Genomic DNA, 25,457 nt, shown 5'->3' with positions numbered 1-25,457 from the left:
TCATCCACCCATTGACACACACATTCACACACTGGTGATGGCAAGCTACATTGTAGCCACAGCTGGGGCGCACTGACAGAGGCAAGGCTGCCGGACACTGGCACCACCAGACCCTTTGACCACCACCAGTAGGCAACGGGTGAAGTGTCTTGCCCAAGGACACAACGACTGAAACTGTCCAAGCCGGGGCTCAAACCGGCAACCTTCCGATAACAAGCCGAACTCCCAACTCTTGGGCCACGATCGTCCCTTATAACATTTTCTGTCTGTTAGAATTATGTTTGATTCTTCTCTAGGTAGAGCTTACATCTGTGCATCCACTCTTCCATGCTAAATACTGATTTCAAAAATCCCCATTATACCGTTGGATGACCCTCAGTAGGCCCCACACTGACTCTGTTATAATCACAATGGTGCATTTTGAGTCAAAACCACAATGCATGTATCCTGCATGGACTAACCAAATAAATATTCCATCTGCATGTTGGTCCACACACCACAGATGCACACATACACGGAAAACCTCATAAATGATGACTCCAGGATTTAAGTACAGAGAGAAGAGGATACCATGACAACTCCTCAACATATTAACCAATAAGCATAACACTATATCTGTGAAATATATAAAAGGCAACTTGATACAATGGGATAACACTGGGAATGCTATAAAAATACATGACAACCACAACAGAGATCTTACTGGTTAAACAAAAGGCATGGTTGATACATTAGGATCACAAATTCAGCTGACGATACAACACAATTTTTATTGGAAATGTCTGGAAGGGACTGTATATGTTTAGTCCCAAATACCAGTATGCCACTGTCAAACTGTTTGTGACAACTTTTTATAGTTACAATTTAAAAAGATTAACAAGACCATAGTCAATACAATTAGTAGCCTCTGTCTTTGTATTTTTAGTGCTGGTGTTTCTCATCAGTATGCCTTATTTCCTCACAATCTCAGTTGCTTGCTTGTTTACACAAGAAGATGACATTTCTATGAAGCCGCAACACATGGCTTGTATTTAACTGAACAGGATGAATATAACTTACACTTCTAAATGCAGTTTTTAAAAAAAAATATTTTGATAGAATGATGTTAAAAATATTAAAAAAGTATCGCTGATTAATAAACATTGAACAATAAGAGGAGGGCGGAGGTTTTCACATGTTTGCAGCTTGTTTTATTGTGTTTGACAAGATGTAGTGAGCTGCAATTCATAGCTGTTGGAATGGTTTCCAACACTAGCCTAATTTCACAATAAAAAGGCACTCTAAAACATCCATAAAAGCTGCTCAAAACACTGAGACATAACCAACTTCATCCTCAGGATGTGCTAAACACTAAATTTCTGCATGCAGTTAAGTACTTGTGGCTAAATACACACTTTAATTTGTTGCTAGCTAGCACAATGTGCTGTTTACTTTAGCCTTATGTTTGCTTAGATTGGTAGCTAACAACAAATGCAAAAAGCTAACTAAAGAATGCTCTTGATAAACTAAAGCTGTGTACCTCTGGATGTGTTTCAATCATACTTCCTGGACAGCAATAGGAGGACACTAACTACGTTGTATAAGCTAGCTAGCAAGATAAAATGTGTCTGGTCATTGTTTCTCATTTTTTGACGGTGTTTTTGTGCTTTTGTCTGTTTTAGTTTGTTTGTTTGTTCTTTGCATATAGCACATTAGACATAATCATCTTCCATTCTATCTCCCAAGGCACAAACTGCGGATAAATCTCTATATAAGCTGGTGTGTACATGCCGATCTGTGTTAATAATCCCACTCTGAGTCATCTCCTGCTTCTGATCTAAACATTCGGGGGACATTGGATGTAGACATGGACTCATTAAGACACACAAAAAAAGAGAGGAGGAAAAACAAGGATGTAAGAATTCTGCTTTTATCTTTTGAAATACAAAATTCCTCTGGTCTTATGAAAAAGGAGACAAAGACAAAGGAACCCTTTTAGTCAAAAAGAATTAATTGCGACCTTTGGATTGGTTTGCATTAAATAACAGTTTTCGTTTTACATTGGTAGTGTTCTTCTCTGTTCTTTCTTTGTTTTGTTTTTTTAGCTCTTCCGTTCTTGGGGCCCCGCCACCTATGCCTACACTCTCCACTGTTAGCAATGTCAGACAGAACAAGCATGCCTAGTCTCTAGCCAGGACTTGGCATTGATTTCTGGCACAAATAAGAGAAAATTTGCAGTGGACTGGCAGAAACATATGTCTCTACAGCTTACTATTTTTTTTTAATTTCAGGTATGTACCACATATTCATTTACAGTGGCACAGAACAGACACCTCAGCTAACCTGAACATCTGAACATATGCAGTCTGAAATTATCCATTGGAAAAATATGCTCCAGTCTTTAAGGGTCTATAAACTGAGTTCTAAATGTAGTGGATGGTGCAGTTTGTACCTTTTGCAGTTTGTAAGATTTAAAGTGAACCATGTTTGAGATCAAGGCTTAACAGAATTATTCCCTGATTAAATTATTGATTCAAAGCTAATAAATATACAACTAGATGGAGACTCTCCTTAGTTGGTTTAATTTAGTAATAAGTAATTTTACATGAATTAATGCAAATATCAGAGCTCATGTGTGCAGTTTGCACTGTATATTGTCTGTAGTTAGCATTTGTTTCTACAGTAGGTTGCTGCACATGTTTCTCTATTTCAAAACATACTATTCAAAGCACAGCATATTTCAGTGCCTGCTGAGTCATTGTTATTACATTTATTGCTTCTTAATAATTGGATTTTTTGAGAAACTGTATGTGGACGCCTCAAATTAAAACCTTAGCCATTGGCATTAATCGGCTCCTCCGCTATTCTGTGAAGGTTTTCCATAATTATATGAAACCTGGTTGGACTGCTCCCTTTCAGCCACAATAGCTGAGGCTGGCTTGTGATAATTGACAGTAATGTTTGGCTTATGTTTGTGTTATATAGGGTTGTGAAAGTGATTCAAGTACTTCAACACTGAATTGGGGAAACCATTTCTCTACAGACCTCAGTTCCATGCATGTGGTGCAACATATATGGAACTGTGCTATTTCTGTAATTGCAGGAACTGAGGGGTCTTGCACGAACCTTGAGAAAAAAAAGTACATAGCTGTATCTATCCAGGTGTCTGTGTATGTTTTGCTTCATACAGTAATGTACTTGAGGATTGTTATTCCAGCGTCTTGTTGCAATAACAATAGCAGCTTTTATGAATGAACATCTTTTAAAGCATGTCTTCTTTGCATTACACTTACGCAGAAGAAGTGTTACTTACCGGTGTATCTACATGCTTTAATGGCAGCTGAGGAGTGGGAGGCTGGAGAGAAAAGTGAGACAGTCAGCGGGTTAATCATTGTTTCTTTCACACAAAGGAAGAAACAACATGGTGAGAAAAAAAGATGAGAAGGAGATGTGAGAACCAGGTTTCCTTGCTGGATGTCCCGCTCTCACTTATTGCCTGGGTGACAGTCACCTACCATACTCACTCAGTGTGTGTAGGTTTCAGTCGTAACATGTTCCAATGTAATGCAACATTACATTTGCCTGTAATACAGTAATGTAATGCATTACTGTATTAAATTCGATTCAGCTGAGTGTATGCAGACTCCAGCCCAGCAGTCAGAGCCTGATCTTCAACAGGTAACAAAGGCAGGCAGGCTTGTAGCCTTTATTGCTATCTGTTCATGTTTATTCACAGCCTTTTATTGATGTTTTTGTGTGTCATCATTAAGACAGATCATGTTACAGAGTACCATAAGCGTAACATAAAGTGTAGCTAAACAAATTGCTAATTAACGTTCTCTTATACTTTTAAGAACCAAGAAGTAACAAGCAATGTTTACATTTTACATTAATATATTAATTTTTTGAACAATGACCCCAACTAGCAGATGCTATATGATTATTTGGCTTTAAGGTATGTTTTACCCTTCAAGAAAGCAAAAAGATAGGCAACAAATGTAAAGTAAATTGCAGCCGCTGTTGAAAGCACAAAGAGTAACTATTCCTTCTTTTGTTTTTAATTTTTTGTGAAAATACAAAAACCATAACATTTCTATTTCTCTATATAATCAGCCAACATTTTCCTATCAAAGATATAGTCATATTAGCATAAATATTGCCAAAATATTTTCTGTTGTATGGAGCATAATGCATAACAAATATGTTTTTGGTGATTGAGCAATAGCATCATCCTATAGTTTATTAAGCAAAGCGCAGTAAGTCCTTTGATTACAGAACTCTCAGGAGAGTCTGTAGCACACAAAGCAGAGTAGCATCACAACTTAGCATTTGGTGGAGTGGAGATAATCTGCATCTTCACGGTAAGTTGCCAACTACATATTAAGTTAGAACACTGTTGGAAAGTCCATAAACAATGAATACTTAATTTTCTCTGTTCAGTATAGCAATAGCATAGTATTAGCATCAGTATTAGCTCCGAAAAATCTACTATCAGTCACGTTTTTTTTAAAAATGTTGTTTTGAGGTTACTTCAGATTTTGATGCCAGTTCAAATGTCCTTATTTTAGGGTATTTGGGTGTTTAGGGTTGACCAAACTAACAACTGAGACAAACTAAATACAGATGTATGTTTGGATCCAGTTTTCCTTGTCATACTTTTCAATTAAATCCTATTGCATGAAGTCTCTGCTGACTAATTTCATGACATTTTGTGAGTTTTTACAGTATTTGCATTCAAAGGTATATAAAGAGTTAAAATTTCAAATCAGTTTCTTAAATTGTGCATGTCTGTCCCTGAACAAGGCAGAGATGGAGAAAGAAGGAAAGAAAAAGAAAGTATGTAATTAGAGGCACAGAGATACAGAGCTTGATCCATGTTTTAAGGAAAATCTCTTAACTGAGTTAAGTACAGGGTCTTAGGTTGCAGTGAGCTTTGTAAACAAATCCGAAGGACTGTTTAACAAGCTGCAGCAGTGATTTTAAAAGACCAAAGCCCAAAGTAAATAAGTGAAAAGTAGTTATTGTAGCCTGGAATCTTCCAAATTTGGTCAAACTATTGGTGGTTTAATCATAAAAATATAAAACAGGACCAACTGATCCCTCTCATATTTGAGTTCATTAAATACTCACTACAAATAAGGGAAATGATCAAATTGGTATTTCTCCTGGTTTTCTAATCATGACCTAACATTTGCTGAGCAAGCATTCTTTGTGGAAATGAATGAAAACTCCAATTTCAAGCTCATTAAAATGAAAATGGCTCAAGTCTCGTTGTCGCAGTGCATAAATCCCATTTTATCCTCTAAAACAGAAAGCTTTAACGGAAAAGGGAATAATGATTTTCACTGAGGCTCTCTATCGTTCCTCTTCTGCTCAGTGTGGCAGCATCCGCATAGCTCATACCAAATTACTGAAAGCACCACAGGATGTGTGGATGCTTTTTAAAAGTCTGTGTGTAAAAGCCACCCCCTTTACTGCAATCCTTATACTTTCTTTTTGTATTAAGCAAGATGATTGACGTAAAGCTGGATAAGGGGATAGTGAGAGAATATGTCTGTGATGGTTCTCAGTTATCCTGGCGGACTGATCCCTGGCTACCAAGACTAACAATCAGGACATGGAATGTCACCTCTCTGGTGGGGAAGGAGCCTGAGTCAACAGCATTTCGAGGGAGACAGGGGACATTGAGTCCGAATGGACCATGTTCAGCATCTCCATTGCTGAAGCTGCTGCACAGAGCTGCGGCCACAAGGTAGTTGGTGCCTGCCGTGGTGGTAATCCCGGAACCAAATGGTGGACACCAGAGGTGAGGGGAGCCACCAAGCTGAAGAAGGAGTTCTACCGGGCTTGGTTAGCCTGTGGGGACTTCGGAAGCAGCTGATAGGTACCGACAGGCCAATCGGAATGCGGCGCGAGCGGTGGCGGAAGCAAAAACTCAGGTGTGGGAGGACTGCCTCGAAGAGATTCTGGCAAACCGTCAGGCAACTCAGGAGAGGAAAGCGGTGCTCTACCTGCACTGTGTATAGTGCGGGTGGAGTGCTGATGACTTTGACTGAGAAAATTGCTGGGCAGTGGAAGGAATACTTCAAGGACCTCCTTAATCCCCTGGCATATCTTCCGTGGAGGAAGCAGAGTTTGGCGACAAAGGGGATGACCGCCAACCTCTGAGGGTGAGGTCACTGAGGTAGTTAAACAACTCCTTGGTGGCAGAGCCCCTGGGGTGGATGAGGTCCGCCCAGAGTTACTGAAGGCTCTGGATGTTGTAGGGCTGTCCTGGTTTACATGCTTCTACAATGTTGCGTGAAGATCAGGGGCAATACCCCTGGATTGGCAGACCCGGGTGGTGGTTCCCATCTTTAAGAAAGGGGACCAGAGGGTGTGTTCCAACTACAGAGGAATCACGCTCATCAGCCTCCCTGGGAAAGTCTATGCCAGGTTGCTGCTAGTCAAACCTCGGATACAGGAGAAACAATGCGGTTTTCATCCTGGTCGTGGAACACTGGATCAGCTCTTCATCCTCTCAAGGATACTTTGTCTGCATAGCCGGCAATAAGTCGGACTCGTTCGTGGTGGGTGATGGGCTTTGCCAGGGCTGCCATTTGTCACCGATTCTGTTCATAATTTTTATGGACAGAATTTCTAGGTGTAGCCAAGTGGCGGAAGGCTTTCACTTGGGTGGTCTCAGGATCTCATCTCTTCTCTTTGCAGATGATGTGGTTCTGTTGGCTTCATGCTGTGATGGCCTCCAGCTCGCCTTGGAACGGTTCGCAGCCGAGTGTGAAGCGGTGAGAATGAGAATCAGCACCTACAAATCTGAGGCCATGGTCCTCAGCCGGAAAAGGGTGGAGTGCCCACTCCACTGGAGGAGTTTAAGTATCTCGGGTTCTTGTTCATGAGTGATGGGAGAAGGGAGCGGGAGATCAACAAATGGATAGGTGCAGCGGCCGCAGTGATGTGGATGCTGTACCGGTCTGTTGTGGTGAAGAGAGAGCTGAGTGTAAAAGCGAAGCTCTCTGTTTACCGGTTGATAAACAGTACCTACCCTACCCTCACCTATGGTCACGAGCTCTGAGCAGTGACCGAAGGAACGAGATTGTGGATACAAGCGGCAGAAATGGGCTTCATCCGAGGGGTGGCTGGCCTCTCCCTTAGAGATAGGGTGAGAAGTTCGGCCACTCAGAGTAGTGCCGCTGCTCCTCCACATTGAAAGGAGCCAGTTAAGGTGGTTCGAGCATCTGACAAGGATGCCTCCTGGGCGCCTGCTGGGAGAGGTGTTCTGGGCATGTCCCACCAGGAGGAGGACACGCTGGAGAGATTATATCTCTAGACTACAACAGCTGCCCCCGCAACCTGGCCCCGGATAAGCGGAAGAAAATGAATGGTTGGATGGATGGATGGAGGTTCTCAGTCATTCAGGTCATCACAGTCTAAGGAGCTTGGAAAGAAAAGCGTCTGGACTTCTTTAAAGTTCATAGTGAGAGAACAGGAGTGACAGCCTAGAAAATTTCTTAAAAAGGACCCTGTGACACAACCACACTATGACGGAGCCCCGGTTTCATTTCCTTCTTGTTCATGTTTAAACATGCGGGCGGACATATGTGCCAATGATTTTGCAGACTCCCACTCATTCACAGGTAGCGATAAGTTATCAGTAAACTGACACCTTGTCATGAGAGGCAGTGAAGAAGAAAACCACTAACATGAGATAAACATTTTGGGCAGCTTTGCAATTAACTTGAAAAGAATGCATCAAGCACATTTCGTCTTGGACTTAAATGTTTTATTGTCAGTGTTACAAGTATATGTTTTGTGTTATGAGGTAACAAACTTGTTATAATATTTATCTTTTAGAAAAGTCATTGAGACAGCTAAACACCCTGCAAAAACTGGCCAGGAAACACCAATCACAGCACATACATTGCTTAACAAATTTGTCAGATGACCATTAAATCTAAGGTTTATGGCACATCTGCCCTAAATTAACAACACTGGATATTACCAAATTAACCTTTTATGTTTCTGTAATTTTTAATCCACCAGTATGTTCAAGATCTTTAATTAAACTGATTTTGAATACAAAATATAGTATTATATATTTTAAAATATAGTATTACAAGCTTTAGCTTGTTATTGTTATTTCTCACGTTCTACTCTAACTTTTTTTTTTTTTCAAACCATGCATTTTTCTGGTCAATCTGTCTGCAAAGAAACCCCTACAGTAGACACTGCATGCATTGCCTGTCGTGTCTTGTCATTGCCTGTGGACAGTGTGTGAGTTTCATGCCTGAACTCTGACAACTTATCACTGCTTGCTACAGTGGAATACCAGGTCATCTTCATGTTCATGGCAGAACAAAACAATCAGGACACCAAGAAATGTCCCAGTGCTCCTGGCAGACATATTGACTGAATAGTTCTTTGTGCTTGCATATTAATTTTCTACCTTTGGCTAGGTTTGATCTGCCAGTCACATGGTGATTGTGACCAACTGCTATTATCACCTCTACAGGACACAGTTTGAGTTGGTTTGCCTTGTACAAACAGCATTTATGAGATGAGAGGAAGCTTTTATAGTTGACATCCAGCAACGGCCTCACAGAGCTGTGTGTGGCTCTGACACAATTCTAGGAAGGGCCATCAAATTTATGAAAAGGATTTTAGAGGTCAACAGGAGTTTTAAATGTTTCCTTAATGGTCTTGTTTGACACACACACACACACAGATTGCTGAAACACATGCATGCACATGTCATACTCACCGGCTCATAGCTGGTATTTGTTTGACATGATGTGGTGACCTGTAAGAGAAAGAGAGAAACCAGCTGAAGTCATGTCTGACTTTTAAGGAGAGCGCGTAAAAAATAGGTAAGTAAAGGAGGGTAGAAGCAGAAAAATGACTCAGCTAGTGTCCTCAGTTCTCTGAAGTGCTTTAAATTGTGTTTTAAAAACACTACTGTAAGAATTGCATTTATTTTTGTAGAGACAGCGGGGGAGAGACATCTCTGAATATTTCCTCTTGAATGCCTGAGTGTTTCCCAACAGAACAGAAATAACCACTGCCTATAAAAAAGAAAGCACCCTTGACTGTTCCTCTGTGTGGGAAATATCTATTCCAAGCAAAAATCACATTTCACAGTCAACTCACACTGAGAGAATGCTTCCAGAGAACACCACAAAACTAATGAACACTGCATTACACTCAGTTCCCACATGGATAAACACATTACATTATAGTATGACTATCATTTATTTTGCATGCCGCTTTTCTTGGTCAGTCTGTATACGAGAATCCAGGCGAAAACACGGTACAAAGTGGTTTCGCTTGTGTTAAATAACAACTCAGATATCATGGCAGAAATCCAGGTTACACACTACCACCATCACTAGCCTAAGTGAGCTTATATGCACTACATGAAACAGAATTGTACACAAGTATCTGACTGACAAACAGTTTTGCCTTTCAAAACAAAAGACAGTGTATAATATTCGGCATGCTACAGTCATGTGCAAAACTCTTGAGCCACCCCTTGTTTCCTTCTTTTGATTCCAGTGAGCCTGACATTCTTGTAATTTTCTAAAGCAGTCTTAACAGCCACATAACAGAAAAGTTAGCAAAGAACCATTTAGGCACTTTGCTATGAGCACCCTTTCCCAAAACACATCATTTGTTCACATTTCTTTTGTTGAATCTGTGAAAGATGCCAAAGATCCCATATTCTGACATGAATAAAATAAAATAGCATTTTTTTTCAACAAGGTGATTCCCAAGGAGCTATTAGATGAAAAACATCGTTTGTAGTATCTCCTTAAAAAAAAAAAAGTGAAAAAACAGTTTCTAAAAAAACTTTTCCAGAAACTAGAAACATCTAGGACAAAAGAAGAAGGCTTAAAAACAATTTTTTTGAAGCGCTTTTAGGCAATAGTTCTTTCTGAAGCTTTATCAGACATTGGCTGCTTTTTTGACTAATTTTCAGTCACCATCTTTGTATCTGATCATTTTCAGATGAATGTTTTTTGTTTGTTAAGACACGTAATACTGATATTTTAACCACTGAAATATAAAAAAGGCTCCTAAATCAAGGGATGAACCAGTGTTATGTCAGAAACTTGGCATTTTGTATTCGGGATAGCCTTAACAAATTTGAGGAAGAAAACCAAAAAAGAAGCATCAGGCCCAAACAGATATCTACAGCAGATGAACAGTATCCGAAAGTTTTGTCTTTAAGAGACAGGAAAACTACAGCAAAGACCTAACACGGGACCTGAAAGATGCATCTGGACCTTCAGCTTACTGAAGCCTCATCAGAAATGGTCTCAGTGGAAGGGTGGCTGTCAAGAAGCAGTACTTAATGAAGGGGAGAAAAAAGGGGAGAAAAACCTCAGGAAGGAAAATAACACAAGAACCTGGACTGAAAATCAGTGACAACAGGTCTGATGTAGAGATGAAACCACATTTAGTGTTGGAGATCTTGTAAAAATTAATGAATTATGAATACAGAAAAGTGCCATCAGATTTTGCTCCACCATGCAAAACCATCTGGAAAACATCTGATTGGCAACAGCTTCATTTTTTTAAGACGATGATCCCAAACACACTGCCAGTACAGTCAAAGCATACCACAGTGGAGCAGTATCAGCCATGGATCGGCCTCCCCAGAGCCCAGACCTCAACATTATTGTGTCATGGTCCCTGTGTCTGCCCGGCTGGCCCCGCGAGGCTACATTTGTTATGGTGGTTTTCTCTCCCCCTTGTCGCTCTGCCTGGGCGGTCTCACTGTCGGGTCCTGCCTTTGGCCCATGCACCTGGCTCTAATTGCACAGCTGATTACTCCATGGCTATTTAAGGCTGGGGCTCAGATCCTGTCATCGCTGGATGATTGCATGAGACACGTTAGTGTTAGTTCCTAGCTTTCGTGATACTTCGTGAGTGAGTGAGTTTGGCTTTTGAGATTTTTCTCTCTCTGTGTGAACAGTCTCCCCAGACCTGCTGCTCTCTTTCCTGCATTGGATTACGAGCATGTTGGTGTGTGGATTCGTGTGGTGGAGAAGAAAGAAGATCTTTGAATGCCCTTCAAGAAGCCTGGAGAACTATTCCTGAAGGTGACTTAAAGACGTGACAAGAAAGCATCCTAAGAGAGTTCACACTGTGCTAAAGAATAAAGGTGGTCACACCAAATACTGACCACACATATGTGCCATTTTCCCTAATATTAAAGAAATTAGAGGTGGCTCAAGACTTTTTGCATAAATGACAATTAAACACTTTTTATTTAGCCATTTCTGCTTAATAATCCTTATATTAATATGTAACTTTAGTACAGCTTCCGTCTGAAACAAGCCATTATAGGTCCTGCCCCTGTCTTCTAATTGCCCCTCTTAAAAAAAAGGTTCTGATTGGCTGATTGGTAAGGCATTACTAACATAATCAAAGCACCAGAACTACTGCATGAGACCTGACCTGAGCTGGTACTGCTGGAGATTTTCTTTTCATGATCCAATCCCTTTTTTGCCCTCATAGCGTAAAATTCTTGTACCATCCAAATACTTCTCTTCACGGGCAGCTGGAGGTTTCCGCTCCTTTTTGTCTCAGCATCATTCCCCACTTTATGCTCAACATCATGTTTTCCTTTCAGTAAACAACAGCAGGATTTACAACAAATGTGTCTACACCAGTACTAAAAAATGCAGAGCCAAGGGACAGTACCTGTTGCCAGACCTCCCAAGCAACAGTATCACTTGTAGCCTAATTATACTATCCCCTCAAAATTAGAGCCGTATTGCTTTCCTGATGTTGCAGTGTCACATGGAGCAACTTTAAATAGCAGTCAGGGCATCCCAGGCTAAACTGGGTTTCAAAACATTTTGTCCATAGTATTCATGGCAGGCAAGTATGTCCCCTAATAGTCTGTGTTACCCTCTGCACCACAAATCACTGATTACGATGCATAAACAGGCACCTCTCCAGCGAGCTGTATGACGTCCATCTGATTGTATTTACTTTAGTGTGTACAGATACATGCATGGTTAATTAAGTGCGTGCAGCAGCCACTATGCCAGTGCGCTGTGAGCTGATGGATGTTTACGAGGGCTTAGATGAGAGCGCGCTATCAGCATACAGCAGACGGGGGCAGGAAGGAAACGGCCATAATTAGTTTGCTCTGGGAAAACAAAGGACTCATTGACTTTGTAATGCTATCATCAAGCATATCAGAATACAGTAGCAGGATAACATCGCAGCAGAAAAGATCCCACCCAAAGCATGCTAATGTGCAATGTGAAGGCATCAATCCACCAGTCAGTGCTACCAAAAAAAGCATGAAGCAGGTCATCTATAGACGAAGCTGACCATACCACATTGTAGAGACACTGTTACCAGCCTTTTATTATACTAACTGCCAGGTTGTCTTACATACGGTAAGACTTTTCATATCAGGAAAGCCACACGGTTAAAATCAGCCCACACTCTGGGCTGATCAGCTGATCTAAATGATAGCCCACATTAGCCTCTTCTTGTCAAATCTCACAAATCATTTGTGAACTGCTGACAACACCCTGCTTTGAAGACCGCCTTCCTTCGTTCATGTTTTGTCTGGCTTAATCGCTTTCATGTTGTCAATGACGCCTGCTCTGAACTGTTTTGCTGCTTCGCCACCTGCCCCAGGCTTTCAGTGTGGAGAGTTGAAAAGGGCCAAGAGGTCCTAGTCACAGAGCTTGCTTATTAGGTTTACGAGGCAATTACTTTTTCACACAGGGGTAGGAAGGTTTGGATAGTGTTTTTTCCTTGATAACGGAATTCAATATTTAAAAGCAACGTTCTGTATTCACTCAGGTTATCTTTGTCTGATATTGAAGTTTTTTTTAGTAATCTAAGACATGCAAATATGACAAATAAGCAAAAAATTTATAAAAATCAGAAATGGGGAAAATACTTTTTCACAGCACTGTAAATAGGTAAGGCTGCAGATGTTATTTTGGCTGTTGTGGTCCTGATTGAAGGCTTAAAATCTCTTTAAAAGACAAATTGTGTATTTTTCAGACTGTTTCTATTTGCCTCAAACCACCAAGATGATGGCTATCTGGTACTACCAAATCCAAGTTTAGCCCTACCATATCATGGTTAACTATGTTTACATTGATTTTGCATGTGTATTGTGTAAATCAAAACTAAAGTTATTTTAAAGGCATAAATTTGTATCTTTTCTAAAATGTCAGTAAGCATTTTACTGACATTGGTGTAGTCATCAGTAGGGATGGGTACCGGTGTCCGGTGCCATGATGGCACCGGTTCTGACATAAACGGTAGTAACCAGACCGAAAAGCAGCGCACATTTCGGTGCTTTATTTCGGTGCTTTTTTTCCCTGAGCTGTGATACACTTCTAGCCAATCATTTTACGTTTCCGAGGACAGTAGGCGGGGCCAGGTACGTACGTTCTTTTATGCAGAGCTACAGATTAAAAATGCCCAAGGCGAAGCGGTCAAAAGTCTGGCTGTACTTCACAGCAAAATATGCAAAATCAGCAGCCTGCAACAAGTGCTTTAAGGTGATACTGTGACACTGTCAAAGGAAGTAACACCTCGAATCCGATGAAACACCTGGCGACGCATAGCGTTTTTTTTTTAAAAGCCGAGAAATGCGCCGTATTTGATGGCAGCAGCAGCCGTTCTTCTCTGCGTGAGTAGCTTAATGTTGTTCGTGTGTAATTTACGTTGAGTAGGCTAACCACGTTATTACATTAATGCATGTAAGGTGAACTAGCAAACACCATCATAGCTACATGCGGCTGTCTTCTTGTTTGATGGCAGATACTCCCTTCACCCTGGCCAAAAAGGCTAAAATGACCAAAGAAAAAGAGGGAAACAGCTGAACACGAGAGGTTTTTGGACAAAGTTTGTGTTTTTTCCATTGTTTAAGCACTGCTTCCAGCTAAGAGTGATACCATATATGCCCCATAGCTGCAGAAAAGGCTAACATTGTTATCTTTTTACAAAAAACAGCTGAACATGAGAGGTTTTTGGACCAATTTTGTGTTCTCCATTCTTTAAGCACCGGTTTGAGCACCGTTTGAGCACCGGCACCGTTTCAAAAGTACCGATTTGGCACCGGTATCGGATAAAACCTAAACGATACCCATCCCTAGTCATCAGCCTGTATATAGGCCTTTAGTGATTCTTACGCCTACACAGTTTTTTGAGCATCATTGCAGCAGTTTTATTATCTCTGTTATACACAGGGTAGATTCAAGGTGAAAAAGCAGCTTGCATGTAACTCTAGTGGACTTCAACAAAATGAGGAATCAACACCTATCCCAATTCTATTAGATGCTAACAGAACTCCCCGGCAGTTGACCTATTTATGCTTTGTACCGGACATCTAATATCAGAAGACGATGTTGTTATTGATTAATTGGTGCTGGTGATGCTACACGTCACTGAGCCCAAGAATGTCTGCCTTTATGTGCAGCTCACAGGTTCTGTCCTGGTGATGACTCCTTCCAGCACTGATCTAAAGCTTAGAAGGATTTGGACTTTGAGTCAAACGCTTACATCCAGACACCAAACTGTCGGAAATCACATGTGTACAGGAGGTACTACACTGCTGGCAGAGAAGAAATTACAAGCAAAACCTTCATAGCTGCTCATCTCAAATTCCTTCAAATACTGCGGCTCCGTGAGACTGAAAATCCTCAGCAGATCACCATGTGAGAAAGTGAAAGAATAGCTACCTCGTCCATATATGGCAGCTGCAGCTGGAAGGTCTCACGTGGTTTTTACCAGCTCAGACGGGTAAAGCACAGGAATCTCAGAAAGGCCCCACCACACGCGCAGCATCCAGCCAGACTAACACCTGAGGTTCATCCATCAGTGATTGTTTGTGCAGCTCCATCTCAAAATCTGTGAAATTATCCAGCTCATTTAGCTGTTTTTGTAATGCCTGAGAAATGAAACCCGTTTATCTGATCATTTCTCTTTATCGATGCATCTTCTGCAGCGGATCACTTACACTAAAAAATTCCTTGCAACTGGACGATTTCAAGGGATTCATGCTATGCTGTAGTTGTTATCATATTTTCACCCCACCCAGAATTTACATGATCTTAAAAAGACCGTAACTCATTGTCCATTGTTGTACTCATGACCAAGCAAAGAGCATTCGTTGGCCTTTGCACAAGTTTCTTCAGTTCGACTGGGTAGTTACAAAGCACCAGACCACAAAGAACTCTCCAACAGCAAGACAGGGTCAAAGTGGGTTTACAGGGAGCTTATAATCACGTCAAGTCACGAGGGGTGTCTGGGAAGCTACTGAGCTAGAACAAGGAGTCAACTGAGCCACTGGGGTCCCTCTGCAATCCCACCCCAGCTAAGAGGTCTTATTGAGGAGTGAACAGAGGTTAAGGTGGGCTGTTGAATTACAAAAATCAAGCATCTCAGATGAGACTTGACACCTTCATGGTGCTGCCATTCTCTTTCGAGATCTCCTTTTGCCTCATATCAATAGAGTGGCAAATGCTGTAATGATTTCAGAAAAGTGTTGCTCAAGGAGGATTTATATGGGAATGGAGAACCTGGAATATCAAAGAAAGACTCTCAAACCCAATCCACCGAGCTGAATCGTTGTATAATGAGTAAACACGTAGCACTCAGAGCAGGAAAGTGATGAGCTGTTTTTCAATCAGTTTGACAAACATCAAACAGGCTGGAACAAGCATCCTCTGATAAGAGGAAGAGGAAGAGAGGAAGAATAAGGGCAGGATCATACTTGCTCACAGATGTGCCCACAGACAGCTGCAGCTAAGTAGTTCTTATTACACCACTTTTATATTTTCCACATCCATCATAACTCATTAAACATTAGGAACTTTAGATATCCAAGTGCCATCCATTTTGTTGTGACCATGTGGATGTGCCTTTGCAGACTGCTGTAGGATAAATACTGCACATTATGGATGTGTACAAGTAATCAGGCACATGACTAAATGTTGCTGCTCTTGCTACTCAGCACCAGAAAATAGCAGTGAGTTAAATTACTTATTCGTGTTCTCTTAATGTACTGATAGTTAACTTTTGGATCTAAAAAGTTAATTTGTCAAGTATTTCTAGTTGAGCCTGCAGCCCTATCAGTTGGTGCATCTCTTCTTTTTCTCCATTGTAACGCAACAAATGACAGCAGCAGAAACCAGTGCAGTTCTTCAGTACTACAGAAAAATCATGGTTGTACGTAAGCTCACTGTCATGGTTGTACTTGGTCTCAACCTAAAATATACAAGCAGATATTTCTGTCTTTGCGACTTAAAATAACTACATGGTGGAACGCAAGGAAAGAATGCTAGCTGCTAGCACTGCTAACATTAGCCACCACAAACCAATCTGTGTGCAATGACATACACAGTGCAGCATTTAAAATATGTTTTGCTTATAAAAGACAGTGATTTAAAAGATTTTAAATCATTCTTAATTACACACAGTGCAATAGATTAGGTTAAACAATGTCTGTAAAATGACTCTGTTTCCAGTATGTAGTGTTTCTTATTTTGACTCTTAAACTTGACTCTTCAGCCTTTTTATTTTCCTACCATTTCACCAACTAGGATCTTTTCCACTGCAAATGCATCCTCCAAATAGACTCCAGGTCTAAATAGTCTAAGGTAAGGTTTCTTAGCTCTGGGCAGGGATAGCTCAGTAGGTAGAGTGGTGGCCCCATGATCGGAAGGTCGGGGGTTCGACTCCACTGAACGGCTACCCTGAGGTACCCCTGAGCAAGGTACCGTCCCTACACACTGCTCCCCGGGCGCTGCACTGGCGGCTGCCCACTGCTTCACTGGGTGAATGGGTTAAATGCAGAGGAACTATTTCCCTATGGGGACTAACACGCACACTTTACACTTTATCACTGGACAAATAGTCAACACAGAAACAACTAATGGGAAGCTGCACAGGTGTCTAACATGATTGCAGTATAACACTGGCCAGTAATTTACTCAGCACCTTTTGCATCGTTTGTTTCACCTTTTTCATTTTTCATTACTCTTACTTTTTGACTCTCTTAACTTGGAGCTGCTGTGTTTTGTCTTTCTTTCTTTTCTTTTTTTTTGCCCTTTTGCCTCTCCGATTGAGGGATAATGACTGTGATCTTGGTTCATCTACTTCATCCTAAGTGATGGCAGAAAGCATGCTTTTGCCACTGTGAATAAATCATCTCATTGGCTCCAATAAATCAGCCTGCCATGGGTCTGACCACATTCAAAATTCCTCAAGCACTCGTTCTGCCCACACAAGAGTCACTGCCGCATCGATGGCAGTTTGCCTGAGAAACTAAATTCTTCACTTTCCAAACGGGGGCCAAATAAGGACTGGAGCTCAAACAGGCCTTTTGGGGGGATTTATACATCGGCTGGGTTTCTGTTTTACTTGGAGGCCTAATAAATCCGCTGAGTCCTGTGATGCTGGAGTGCATGTTCCTGCTTTCCCGGTTTGACATTTTGACATAATGTCAAGTGTGTAATGCTCCATGTTCAACTGGGTGGCACTGTGTTGCTGGCAGCGGCTTGCTGGCAGCACTGAACGTCGCCTGTGGTTAAATAATATCTGAAAGGAGACTTAAATCAAACTGTAGTAAAATAATGGCAAAATAAAGGACTCGCTGCTGCCAAAGGAGAATACTGCATGGGGATAATTTGTCACTAAAATGCTCTCCATCACTTATAAGAGCCATTGCATCAAAGTCATGATTCAATATCCTTTAAAATGGACAATCCACTTTGTAAACATGGAATTTTGACTGAGCTGTTCAGTGGATATCTAAATTTGGAAAAGGACATTTTGAAAACCTTCAGTCTGAGGTGAACAGCTTCAGAGAGAATCCAAACAGGATGGAAAAGGGTGGTGTGTACATAGAACGTCTAAATAATTGTTTTTGCAAAGTAAAACACGCTATTCACCAGCTGTTTTGCACTCCATCAATGCCTGATAGCATCGCACAAACATAAGCTTCCATGAAAACCATCCTGTGATGGTTGAACAAACAATCAGACCGTGACAGGATGAAAACACGAAATCCATCAAGCGACAGCTTTCCATTTTTTTTCATGCCAAATCCACTGTTTAAATCTCGTGAATAACAAAAGAACAAGTTTTTTCTTTTGTACACGAGAACAAAATCACTACCACATGGCTAACACACCATAAGTAAGCGTAAAACTTGTCCAACAAGCATAAGTGTTAGCGTCAACCCTAAATGGTTCAGACAAAGTTTACCACAACACCCAGGAGGTTATTTACGAGATCCATCTCACTGAATTGCCTTCACCAGAGAAGGCACTGCATTATTTCACCTTGAAACCAAGATGCTGATGTTATGTTTGAGGCCTGAGTGGACGAGCAGGAGGCCAAAGACCATGGATCTCCGAGGAAGCAGCTATTTGATCATGGTCAACCCACAGTGAGTGGCTTGGCTACATCACCCCTTTGTACGGTTACAACCCAATCACTGCAAGCTGCAGACGACAAAATATCCCATTAAACATAGCAGTGATGAATATCAGATGTGCAACTGTGGTTCACTTTGGACACAGGGTGAAAACCTCCAACTATCAAAGTCCATCTTGGAGTTTTACACACAGGGGGTATGATCGCACACCATAAAGGTTAGGTCATTTGATCGCGGCTTCAGTAGTGGAAGAGGTTTCACATTTGGCACAGATTTAATAACATGCAATAACACTTCAAAGACTGAGCTTCTGTGGAGGTCGAAAACAATCATGTTTTCATCATTAGTGGACTGCGCCAGTATTGGAGCGTGCAAATGTGCCTGTTCCTTACACCGTTTGCCTATCACTTCCTGTTTAATTAAGTGTGGCCGCAGGATGCCGTTTAACCACTAATGGCACAGTGAAGCAAGAATAAAGAAACAACGCCAAGCCAAAATCAATGATATACATGCAGAAAAATGCAATGAAATATAGGCTTACTAGAAGAATTGGTGAACACTCCTTTGCTATAAATTAGGCCTCAGTTTATGCATCTGTCTGCACTCTCCTTACAGAGTAAATCTCAAAGTAGATTGTTTGTGTTTTCTGGTAGTGAACTTTCCTTTTAATCTAAACTTGCTTTTGGGTTTTCCTCTCTAGCCCCTCACTTATTGACAGAAGTAAGCGAGCATGCCGAGTCGTTGCTATTTCAGCCACGTCCTCTTGTGGGATTACATGTTAAATGCCATCCTCTCTGGTCACTACTGCTTTTATAATACTTCCCAGCACATACTTGAGAGCTGATGCATCACAGTGGTTCTACCATGCACACTTACAGTGGATAACATCTTCGATCTAGAAAACAACTCTGATGCATGACATAGGAAAATAAAGGCTGTACCTGCACAGAAATCTGAGAGGAATTTGTAGTTGGGAAATAAAGTTCAGTGACATCCATGAAAGTTTCACTTCTCTGATAAGTCAAAACATGATAAACCTAAAGGGAAAACAGACTTATACCTTATGCTAAATAAAAGATAGGAGGATTAGGGCAAGAGAACGAAAGCAGAAAAACATTTTCCTTTGAGACTTACGATCAATTTAAAGGGGCAATTAACTCTAGATCAAATTGACACATTTGTCTTCTGGACAGTAGTGCTGTTTATCCATCTATTCACTCCACTGTTTTAGTACTGGTGACCCAGCTTTGGTTACATCAGTTATAGAAATGGTACATGCCTTTTGATGTCCTAGGCAGGGGTTGGAATGACCCATTTGGCAAACAGGCCAAAGGGCTCATTTTGAACCGAAGCCAACGGAAGGGTGAAAGTCTTTAAAAAAACACTCAGAAGCAACGTGTTTTCCAAATATAATTATCTAGTTATGTCACAATTCTTATAGTGTAGCTTGCTAGCAGTTGTCATGAGTAGATCCATGCTTATTTTGTATTTAATTAGTTGCTTTGAGCTCCACAAAGCAAGTGCCTTTAAAGTTTTACTATCTTCAAGAGAAGGCAGATATCTCTTCAGTTAATATCTACCAAAATATTTTAGGTGGATATATGGTATGGAAGGGTCAACTTCCCCTTTTATTGGTGCAATCACAGGGCAAGAACACAATACATGCAATGTGATGTAATGTATTGAAATAGATTTCAATAAGTTCTCATTAAAATGATTTATAGTCTAAAAAGGGTTTAACTTTAACCGTTTATCTCTTTTGTTAGTCTCTTTAAGCTTTAGCAACATCCTGACCACCTGTGTTTAACTGCCATCCTTGTGTTAGCTCAAGGTCAGAGCTGAATGACTACCATCACTCTGCATCCTCACTCAACGAAAGATAAACAAAGAGAAGAAAACTAAAGGAAAAAAGGGAAGATGCCGTTACTTTTCTGCAAAGGTTTTACCTAAGAACTGCTCTGTTTTGCTCTTGCATTACCACAGCAGATGCAGGTCATGCTGAGAGAGAAAACACGTGTTCGCCCACCTGCGTTGCTCCCTGACTTTGCTGCTACAAATCTCCGCTTGTCCAGTCATAAAAAGGTTCCTGAGCCCCCCCCAAAGAAAATTGCAACTTACATGAACTCTGCCTGTCCCACTTCCCATGGGACCAACTTTCCCATGAGCATGTGGGAGAGTAGCCTACATCCAAAACATACAGAGAAAATCAGCTTTAACTGAAATGACATCCAAAAACATCCCTCTTGCTTGTAGATACATAACCCAGCAACTGCAGCAGCTTCTTTACGAGTTTAGAGAAACAATTCTCATCTCAAGACTTTTTAAGCCACAAAAGAAATAATTTTATAACCCAACAAACTTGCTAAACACACCATTTATTCGAATTGCAGACCAAGTACATTGCAAATGAATCAGTCTGTGCATCTTAAAGTCTGCTCTTACCTGCACACTGGTGCCACTTTTTCTCACGCTCTCTCTTCTCTCCCCCTCTGCCTTGTTTCTACCTCTGCATTCTCCCTGCCCTCAGACCCCCCTCCCTCTCTAGGAGAGAGAGGGCAACAGAGGGAGTACCAAATACAGACACTTTCCTCCTCCAAACGCGTGCCAGAACTGCTACTGAACTCGATTCTGTGTATATGAGTGCTCACATGTGGATGTCTGTGCAGCTTGGACTGGACCAGGATACACTCTTTATACTGCTGGCTTTGATTTCTCTTTTCAACTGCCAAGAAATGTTGAAACACGCTATATAAGGCCAAGAGAGTGGCTTGGGGCTCCTTATGATTCCGGTACCCAAAACGAGAGAGCAAAAGACGTCTGGGGGCAGACAGTAACTGTATCCCTCTGTATCCCTCCCTCTGCTCACCCGCTCCTACAGCCTATCTCTCTCTCTCTCTCTCTCTCTTTTTCCTCCTCTCTCCTGTTCCTCATAGACTCTCTGTAGTTGCTGACACATGCTTGACAGAAACTGAGAGGCAGAGTGGGAAGAAAGAAAGAGTAACTTTCCTGGGGGTTTTTTGCACTGCAGAAAACTCTCATCAGTTCACATTCATCAGTATTAATTGATATTACTATAAAAACCAATATGTCAATACTATTAAAACATTTCTTGTGTTGCTTTCGTTATGGCCATACCTTTATATGAACTATTATTATTATTATTATTTAAAAAAATTCTTAATCCTGGGTTTTGGTTTCAGTAAATCGGTTTCAGTTAGTAATTTGCTTAGGCGTTAGTTTGTATAGGGTTTTGTTATTTCTTGGCATTCCCTTCTGTGTCAAGTTTGTATGTCAATGTCACTGTCTCAGTGTTCGTTACTTCCTGTTTTATTTTTGCTAGTCTGCTGTGCTGTTTGCCTTGTTTGATTTTGCTTCCTCTTGTCTCATTAGTTAGTTCTCTAGCATATCGAGACTATCTCTCCACACCGTTACATATTCCATATGTACGGGTTACGACCCCCCTTGGTCGTGGCGTGTGGATATTTCTTTAAGACAAAAGGGCACGCCCGGCTACGCCCCACAGCTCACGTATAAAACAGCTGTGCAGATGTGACACCCGTGATTGTTTGATCTCCACTTGTGTTGTGTGTGTGTGTGAGTGCCTTGAGAGTGCTGTATGTATGTGCATCCATCAGGAGCGTGTTTCGGCATCCTCCATGGGTGCTGCCTCTCCCCAGTATTCCCCTGGTATGCCCTGGTATCCCTTAGCTTGGTTCCCCCTAGCTGGCCCTTTGAATCCCCTTGGTTGGTCTCCCTTCCCCGGCTTATCGCCTCGAAAAAAAAGGCTAGCTGGCTAGCGAGTAGCTCGGCTACAGTGAGGAAACACGGCAGGGACACGGCTTCAGCGTTCAAGCAAACGCTGTCGCCTGGGCAAAGTGCAGCTCGGCTGCTATATGTGTTAACACAGAGGGGATACGGCTTCAGCGTATCAAGCGTTCGCTGTTGGCCTGCTTAACACTGTGGGGAATAAACAGTAGGGAATTGGTAAGTACAAAATATTTATGACCACAATTTGAGCCCATAGACCTCGCTGTGTCTGATACGTCAGCCAGTGAGTGAGTGTTCTCCAGCACGCAGCGCTGGCTCTCTGTCTAGTGCGTTGCTGCTGTGTCGCGGGTCACATGGCCAGCAGGTGCAAAGTGAGCTGACACCCCCCAACTGTCCGCCAGTGTCTCATCAGGCCCACTCTTGCTGGCCCCCTGTCTACGGATGGCACAGAGTGGCTGCTATGCCCTGACGAACCTTGGGTTGCTCCTCACTTGGGCCCTCAGTGGCCTGTGCCACCAGCCCCTCCCCTGTCTTGGATGGTGCAGGTCAGCTGCTCTGCTCCTGGGACAGGCCCTGAGCCTTGTCCTACCTCGGCCATCCACTCAGTGGATGGCCAGACAGAGACTGGCCTCCTTTAACCAGTCTCTGTCTGGCATATAGGCTGCTGCGGCTGCAGGCTGAGCTCCCTTGGCGTATTGCCGCATTCACCGGCTTGCCCGCTGGTCGGTCTTCGCTGTGTCTGATGCCTCAGCCAGCAAGTAATAATAATAATAATAATGGATTGGATTTATATAGCACTTTTCAAGGCACCCAAAGCGCTTTACAATACCACTATTCAGTCACTCTCACATTCATACACTGGTGGAGGCAAGCTACAGTTGTAGCCACAGCTGCCCTGGGGCAGACTGACAGAAGCGAGGCTGCCATATCGCGCCATCGGCCCCTCAGGCCAACACCAGTAGGCAAGTAGGGTAAAGTGTCTTGCCCAGGGACACAACGACCAGGACAGAGAGCCCAGGGATCGAACCGGCGACCTTCCGGCCAAGTGAGTGTTCCCCAGCCTGTGGCGCTATCTCCCTGTCTGGGGTTGCCCGCTTCTTGCAGGATTGCGCACCTAGTAGGGTCCCCTCTCAGTGGCTCAGTGAGCTACGCTTCCTCTCCTCTCTCTGGTCCTGGGATTCCAGGTTTGGGCCCTAGGCAGAAGCCGAAGGCTCCAGCTGGAGATCCTTGGGGAGCGTACGCACAGGCTCGTCCTAGCCGACTGCATGTGCTTCTGGCATTCCGTCGCTCCAATCGCGTGCCATGGGTTGCGCTTGTCGGAACTTGTTGTGTCTGACATTTCAGCCAGTGAGTGAGAGGTCCCCAGCTTGCACTGCTGGCTCCCTGTTGGTGCTTGCCTGTGTGTCACGGACTTACACGGCCAGCATGGGGACACCCAGTAGCTGGGACTTTGTGTCTGACCTCGAGTGTCTCGTTGCGAGTTCACTCTTGAGGCTCCTCTGTCAGCGGACAAGCACGTGGTGACGGTGCTGGGGGTGGACCTTCATGTCATCGCCTTGCTCAGCCCTCCACTTACACAGGCTAGGCTGCCAGCCCCCCCTCCCTGTCTGTCTACAGCTCGGGGCGGCTTCGGCTTTTAGGATGGATGGGTCACATCCCAAGCTTCACCTGCAGTTGCTGGCTGTGTTCCCCTGGCTTGTTGCCCGTTTCGCCGGCTTACACGCCACTCAGGCCTCGCTGTGGCGAGTGAGAGTTCTCCAGCCTGTAGCGCCAACTCTCTGTCTGGCATTGCCCGCATGTCATAGGCCTATGCGACCAGCGGGATGCTACTTGGCAGCTCGATGTGCCGCGTGCCCTGGCGGTCTGCCTCGCGGTTCCCGAGCTGACCTTGAGCGGCCGATCACTTGCGGTCCTGCATCCTGCATGACCAGTTCAAGCCAGTCTAGCCTCTGCAGACTGCTGCCTCCGCCCCCTGGCTCGGCCTTCACATTGCGAAGCCCTGACCAGGGTGGTGTCTCTATTGGTGCGTTATCACTGACTCCCGGCACCTTCACTCTCAGCAGTTCGGTTGCACTGTCTCCTCGCGGGGTGTCTTACAGAGATACCCCGTACATATGGAATATGTAACGGTGTGGAGTGATAGTCTCGATATGCTAGAGAACGTACGGTTACGGTGTAACCTTGGTTCTCTTAGTGAGAGACTATCTCTCCACCATCAGGCTGCTCGGAGACGCGTCCCGATCAAACTATCACCGGTGTCACGTCTGCACAGCTGTTTTATACGTGAGCTGTGGGGCCGAGCCGGGCATGCTGGAGTGTCTTAAAAGAAATATCCACACGCCACGACCAAGGGGGGTTGTACTCCGTACATATGGAATATGTAACAGTGTGAAGAGACAGTCTCTCACTAAGAGAACCAAGGTTACACCGTAACCATACGACTTTGTTCACCTGTGTCATGTTTTCACCAGCTGTGTCTTGTGTAATTAGGGAGGAGCTTTGTCCTCTCTAATTACATTGTGTGCATTGAACCCTCAGTTTTTCGCAGTACCTTGTTCTGTTGCACTGATTGCACTGTGTGTCTACCTGAATGCTTTATTCATCACTAGAGTTTCTGTTTCTGCTGTTTGGGATTTTTCCCATGCCTAAATAAAAGTTAGTCAATTGTTTATTAAGTTTGCCCTCAAGTCTACATTTTCAATTCAATTCAATTTTATTTATATACCGCCAAATCACAACAACAGTCGCCTCAAGGCGCTTTATATTGTACAGTAGATTGTACAATAATAGATACAGAGGAAAACCCAACAATCATTTGACCCTCTATAAGTAAGCACTTTGGCGACAGTGGGAAGGAAAAACTCCCTTTTAACGGGAAGAAAAACTCAAAAACAGACCGAGCTTACATGTTTAATTTGAATATACTTTTGTTTTATTTTCTTTGACTTGTCCAATTCAGAATTTGTTGTAGGGCAAAAGGCAGAAAACAACCTGGACAGGTTATGGGTACATGACAGGGCTAACACAGAAAGACAGATCACACTCACTTTCACATCTACAGTCATTTTAGAATTGCTAATTAATCTAACCCATGCACGGACTGTGGGTGGAAGCTGAGAGTACTTGAGGAAACCCACGGAAGCCCTGGGTGAACATGCAATCTCCAGTGCAAGGCGCCTGGCCAGCCGGTTGTTTCAAAGGCAACAGTGCTAACCACTGCACCATCATGCTGCCTTAAAATGCACAAATAGTATGCAAACAGAACATTTTTCACTCTGACTTGAAG

At 42.7% G+C, this 25,457-nt stretch overlaps 1 protein-coding gene across 6 annotated transcripts in view; it reads right to left on the bottom strand.

Annotated features, from left to right (window-relative positions):
• tns1a (tensin 1a) overlaps window positions 1–25,457 on the bottom strand; it is a 131,323-nt gene that overhangs the window by 58,573 nt on the left and 47,293 nt on the right. For all 6 annotated transcript variants that reach the window (XR_013970968.1, XM_080877072.1, XM_080877073.1 and 3 more), the window contains exons 4-5: window positions 8,738–8,776; window positions 3,293–3,334 (exon numbers count right to left, since the gene is read on the bottom strand). Coding sequence is in view for 5 of the 6 variants with exons in the window: in XM_080877072.1 (XP_080733198.1) it covers window positions 3,293–3,334; window positions 8,738–8,776 (81 nt within the window). In the remaining variant the exon portion in view is untranslated. The remainder of the gene's footprint in view (window positions 1–3,292; window positions 3,335–8,737; window positions 8,777–25,457) is intronic.

Source organism: Rhamphochromis sp. 'chilingali' (assembly GCF_963969265.1).
Source record: "Rhamphochromis sp. 'chilingali' genome assembly, chromosome: 3".
Classification (NCBI taxonomy): domain Eukaryota; kingdom Metazoa; phylum Chordata; class Actinopteri; order Cichliformes; family Cichlidae; genus Rhamphochromis; species Rhamphochromis sp. 'chilingali'.
The sequence above is the reverse complement of the archived record's forward strand: the minus strand, read 5'-3'. Positions and strand labels throughout refer to the sequence as shown.